General features: G+C 41.8%; 1 protein-coding gene across 1 annotated transcript; it reads left to right on the top strand.

Annotated features, from left to right (window-relative positions):
• The first annotated feature begins 3335 nt into the window (after positions 1–3335).
• On the top strand, positions 3336–5851 carry c1ql3a (complement component 1, q subcomponent-like 3a). Its single transcript, XM_030769383.1, has 2 exons — positions 3336–3950; positions 5672–5851. The coding sequence occupies exons 1-2, from the start codon at positions 3360–3362 to the stop codon at positions 5849–5851; spliced, it is 771 nt and encodes a 256-aa protein (XP_030625243.1). The 5' UTR covers positions 3336–3359.
• The last annotated feature ends 465 nt before the right edge of the window (positions 5852–6316 follow it).

Below are 6316 nucleotides of genomic sequence, written 5' to 3'. Positions count from 1 at the left end.
TGAGCGTCTATGGTAGTTGAGGTGGGGACATGAGCAGGAAATGTGTGTGTATTAGTTAACCCAAGGCAGCTGAGTTGGTGTGTCATGACATGGCTGTTGTGTACTTTTCTCAGAATATTCTTCATGCTTCTTCTTCTTCCAATACGTGCACACACATGAACTCATCATAGCGGGGCACAAAACAGTGTTTTTTCCCCATCACAATATGCAATTCTTATGACAGCATTTGAACTATAACTTGTTTATACCGTTTAGTGACAGCATGAGTGCATTTATATGGAGAAGTATATAAGTATGTAGAAGTCTACGCATATCATTGCTATATTAAGATTTTTTTGAGCTCTTCACTCAATAAACCAATGACTCACCAGGCCTCAAATAAACGTACTGAGGTTCACGGCCTCCAGCGATCTTGACTCATCTCTGACAATTCCCTTCATCAAATCAATCAAGTACAACAGCAATTTAGCAGTTTGCGTCAAGAAAAAAAAAAATTGTTTTGCAAAAACTGAGAGAGAAAATTGCAAAAGTGAACTACCAACCTTACAACTGAAAGAGAGATAAAGTATGGCAAGACAAGGTACTTAAACACATCTCTAGTAAGTATTCGCTAAAATCTTCCAAAATAAATAAATAAGAAGGGAGAAAAAAAAACCTGTTTCAGTCAGACTTGACACATCAGCTTGGGCCGCAGTGGTGCAGTGCTCGTGAGAGGGTGTGATCGGAAACAGTTCTGCGGGATCATCAACCATCGTCAAATCATCTTCTTTTAGGAGGCCCTGTCATGGCCCCAGCTGCCCAATGACAGCAGCTCAGAAGTGTGAGCATTGACCTTTCAACAATGATTAAGGTGTGTGTGTGTGTGTGTGTGAGTGTGTGTGAGTGTCCTGTCACACACCTATCTATCCTGCTGTTGCTCTCAACTTTTTTTAATAATCAGCGTGAGACTCAGTTTGTATGCATCTCTCCTCTTCATTCACACTCAGGGTACAATCACACACCCAGCAGGTACATCTGTCCGCATCTCCCTGCAGTGTCCAGAGCGCACCCTCTTCCACTCTGTCATTATTAACAAGCTAATTCTCTTCATTTACTTTCTCAAACTTCACTTGACTTTTTTACATCGCAGAGCCTAAGCAAAAGTCTGCTTTGAAAGTTTAACAGCGAACCCAGAGCCATTCGTTAAAAGACAGAAGTCTCGCACTATCAATCTCTCTGGGTCTCCAGAATAACAGTATCTTGGCTCCTCCTCTCCCTGCCCTGTCCGATCCCTCTGTCAGTGTCAACAGGAATCGGGGATGCTGAAGTTTAAAAATGACTCTTCATGGAAACGGATCGTTTATGCACATTGTATCCTAACCAAACACAGACGACAATTACTCACTGACCTTTCAAAGTAATAGGTGTGAGCCTTTATCAAATCTAATCAGAAGAGTCAAATCTAATCAGAGGAGCAGTGTGGATTTTAGGCAGACTGATTACTTTTTTCGTCTGATGTGCAATGTGTTGTTTGTTTCATGCCCCTCGACTAAAGCGGATTTTTTTTCCCCCCCTCCTCTATGCTTCTTCTCCATGCATCTCATAGTCTCAAGGACACGGTGGCTCCCTTGCTTACCAAATCCATTGATTTTTAGCTTTTGATTTATGGGGGTGAGTGAAACTAGAAGCTCGGCTGACCGACGGAGGAGCATGTTCTATGGCACATAATGGAGGAGAGGATTTTGTCAGTAAACTGTGGGACAAATAGGGGTTAGTGGTTAGGCCCCGTTGGATTCTAAAACGTGTTAAGTCCGGTTTTTAGACACATTGTTGGGTGGCACTATTTGAGGTTGTCTTCCCACCCAGGGTTACTCTTTGGGACTTCAAGAATTTGCCTATAATTAAAGGGTCATGTAGGATGGATGTAAGTCTCTGTTCAATGCTTGATTTGATAAAGTTAACTTTTGTTGTCCTTAAAAAAAAAATATATATATATATATATATATATATATATATATATATATATATATATATATATAAATAGTGCATTTAAGAGTCACAAAGACGCTGGTTCACTTACTGCTGCTAACATCTCAGTGATTGAGTGTCTAAGAAAGAGTCAATGCTCATGAAATGACCCGTGTTTCTGTTCTGTGGGGGACAATATATCACTCGCTAGTATCCTATTGGCAGAGGTGTCATTTTAATGATCGCTCTGCTACCTTCACAGCTCATTTTACGGGGCCGCGCACAGTATGTCAAGTATACATTTCCAATAAGCGCGTTTTCATTGTGCAGTGACCCGGAGCCTTGGCTTATTAAAATATCATTAATAATCGGTCAGAACTGAATTTCTGCTTATTTTTTTATGTAAAACACATTTAGTGAAAGAATGAAAAAAAAAAACCTAACGAACAGATAACTTAATAAATTATTCAGAATGGGACAGATCAGATTTGAACTGGAGTTAGGGGAGAGAGAATCTAATTTAAAATGGACTCGGTCAGATCTAAGCAAAAAGTCAAACTGGAGTAAAATCATGGGATAATTTTTCAACAGTTCAGGTACGTCGAGCTAAGAGCCTTTAAGTAAAGGGTCTAATTGTATTTTTCCTTCTCTGTCTCTGATTCTTCCTCTCTCGGGCTAAGGGAGTTCAGGTCAGACTGTTGAATAGGTGACAGCCGCTGGGTTTAGATTTCCATCTCTTATAAGACTGCGCTCAGTTTCTCCCTCCCCTCTCTTTCTTTCTCCTCTTTAGTGCTGTGCGCGCAACTCTACACGCGTGCAGTGGCTCTCGCTCTCCAGATCTAGATGACATATACCTCAGTCTGAAAGCTACCAGATATTTGCCTTTGTACTATTCCCACGTCAACCGATCTTGTAGGCTACTGGTACACAGAGGAAGACTTTAAAAGGCTAAGGAATTTGTGTGGCTGTGGAGAAGCCGATGTGTGTTTGAGGATAAAGGAGCGCTTTCACTCGTTCTCCAGTGGTGGAGTTTTTTCTCTCTCCGTCTGCGCGTACACACGTGGCTGTAAGGCTTTAAAGTGGGAGAGATGCTGTAGGCAGTGTTTTCTAAATCACTGACGATTAAAGAGAGATAAGTCTGAAGAAGGCTGAACTTATACTTTTGGTGCGACTTGAATAAGCAAACATCAGCACAAAAAAGTGTAGAGTGAAGAAAAAAAAAACGGTTGGGGCGCGGCCCTAAACATTCATTAACATTAACAACAACCCTTAATAGATCCTTTTTTTCTGTCTAAAGAGGTCCCTCATCAACCAGCAAGATTTCGCCCAAAAGCAGACAAGAGGATCGTCCTGCGTTGACGAGACTAGTCGGCAGGAAGCGGCTCATCGCAGCTGGGGTGCTTGGAGTCGTCATGGTGTTAGTGCTGGTGATTCTTATCCCAGTCTTAGTCAACTCTGCTGGAACTTCGGCGCACTATGAGATGCTCGGTACCTGCAGAATGGTGTGCGACCCATATGGAACAAAGTCTCCGACAAGCACCGCCACAGCAGACACCGTTCGTGATAACAGCCTCATGCAGTCTTTACCAACTTTTATACAAGGTCCAAAAGGAGAACCCGGACGCCCAGGGAAGGCGGGGCCCAGGGGCCCACCCGGTGAGCCCGGTCCTCCCGGGCCAGCCGGTCCACCTGGAGAGAAAGGAGAGCCGGGGAGACCAGGATTGCCCGGACCACCTGGACCAAATGCTGCGGCGGGGGCCATCAGCGCCGCAACGTACAGCACCGTACCCAAAATCGCCTTTTACGCTGGCCTTAAAAAGCAACATGAAGGTTACGAGTTGCTGAAATTCGACGACGTGGTCACAAATCTTGGAAATCACTACGATCCAACAACGGGGAAATTTACCTGCTCTATACCAGGAATATACTTCTTTACATATCATGTTTTGATGCGCGGCGGAGACGGAACCAGTATGTGGGCAGATCTGTGCAAAAATAACCAGGTAAGGTTATCTTAAAAAGTAAAAAGCCAGGATCGACCTAACCCCCTCTCCTCAAGAGAAGTTTTACGCACGGAAGTTTGAATTGTCATTCTTGAATACTTCTTCAAAGACAATTACTGAGTAACAGTGTGTGTGTTTTGGGAATACGCATATAAGAAATAAAACAGTATATCTTCAGTGTCTGACCCTTAAACATTACATTTTAAATTAAAATTGTAGAGGCGTGCGTGTGTGTGTGTGTGTGTGTATCTGTGCGTGCTTCGAAAAGCATTTACCTGTAACTAGCGGTAAAGCAGTTACTTTTAAGTTAGTCTAAGATTTTGGCAAGTCATTCATTTGTGTCCAGTGTTAACTTGGTCTTCTACTGCTATTAGGGTATGGATCAGGGTCGTGTGTAATTTAGCACCAGGTATTTATAATCGCGTTCCGTTCCTGCACGCTATTTCCTTAAGCAGAAATACTGAATATGTTCCAAAAGAATAAACGAATAGAATAAAATAAACAATTATTATTATTTTTTTTTATTATTATTATTATTATTATCGTTATTATTGTTGTTGTTGTTGTTGTTGTTGTTGTGTGAGTGATTGAGATTGCGTGTTGTATGTTAATTCCTTTTTAATTTTTAAAATGCCTAGGTTTTCATTGGTAATGCAATATATTATAATTAACTAATCTCTTAATTGCAGAGGAAGTAACCCAAGTAACACTTGTACCGAAGTTATTTTCGAACATGTTCCAATCCTCTCATCCGCTCACTCATGACCGCGTGGCAGAAAGCATATCTAATCCTTATCCCTGGGGGTAGCCCATACCACAATGACACTGCGACTGTCTGCAATTCATGGCGCGAGCCCGCCAAGCGCATCAGCCCTCTGTCAGTGTTGTGCCCGCTTCAGCACACACGGGTACACATCCCCAACTAGAGGCCCCATGTCCCCCGCGTCCTCAAGACCAAATTCGCAGCTGTGAAAGGCGATCACATCAAACCTCAATAGAGCCATGTGATGCATTGATAGTTCTTGACAAGATCCAAGGTATTTGAGCAATATGTCCAAATTAGTTATGCTCAAAATATATGAAAGCCTTCTCCCCCTCACTCTTGATTTATTGCGTTGACACTGATAAGCCCAATGTTTTGTAGAAAGAACGCAATCTAAAAACTGATATACTTTATCCTGAAAATTAAATGCGTGCTTTTAAACAGTAAAAATATTGTTTAACTTCCTTCATGCAAGACGGACTATTTTTGAAGCGCATGTGATTTGAGCATGGTAAAAAAAAAATTTCTTAATTTAATGGGCTTGCCTGCTATGAATTTTTAAAACAAATTCCTATCGAGCGAAAATGTATTCCCCGAAAATTTTTACACCTAATGTGGAAGTGATGATTCATGAATAAATGTGTCTTGATTTAATTAATGTTCTCTTTGGTTTGATGTCGTTCAATCATTTGTTAATTGGCAAACATTTTTTTAATGTTCTATATTTAATGTATCTATATTTAATATTCATGCCTGATGCAGATTCATTTACAGTAAGAGATATACTGATGTATTTAACCCCTCTAGAGAAGGGAAGTGTCATGCAAGAGGCTATTGTATGGAGCTGGCCATGGTGCTGAAAAGAGTTGAGCTCTGAGGTGTAAATGGACTCTGCTCTGGTCAGTTCAGCATGCGATTTCTGGGACGTATATAACTCATTAAACTGTTTGTTCCCCAGGTTCGGGCCAGTGCCATAGCCCAGGATGCTGATCAGAATTATGACTATGCCAGCAACAGTGCAGTTCTGCATCTGGAGCCTGGAGATGAAGTCTACATCAAACTGGATGGAGGAAAAGCTCATGGAGGCAACAACAACAAGTACAGCACTTTCTCTGGTTTCATCATCTATGCTGACTAGGACATGAGTTACTTACGTGTACCTGAGCCTCTCCAGCCCACCTTTTCCTTTCCTCCAACGTCTCTCCATCTCTTTTACTTTTTTCCCCCCTCCCTTGGGCTTGGGGCAAAGCGGCAGACCACCCCACCTCCATTGCTTCTGTCCTAAAGAGAGGCTGGTGAGCGGGTGTGGGTGGGGCCGATACAACATAAGGACCCATGGCCTCCAATCCAACAGTCAAGACAAAACCAAACCCACCTGAGGGACATATGTTCACACCATGTAATAACAGGCCATATATATCTACACAAGGTGTGTGGAAAATAGATATGATGGCCTTCTATCACCAAAGCAATTACCGGTGTACAGTTAATCGTACTGTTTCTGTAGCTAAATCAATTAATCCTTATCATATGAGACTTTTTATAACACAGATACTGAGATGATTAGTTATGTGCAATAACACTGAAAAAAAAAAAAAAAAAG

Source organism: Chanos chanos, chromosome 3 (assembly GCF_902362185.1).
Source record: "Chanos chanos chromosome 3, fChaCha1.1, whole genome shotgun sequence".
Lineage (NCBI taxonomy): Eukaryota > Metazoa > Chordata > Actinopteri > Gonorynchiformes > Chanidae > Chanos > Chanos chanos.
This window is presented reverse-complemented; position numbering and strand designations above follow the sequence as displayed.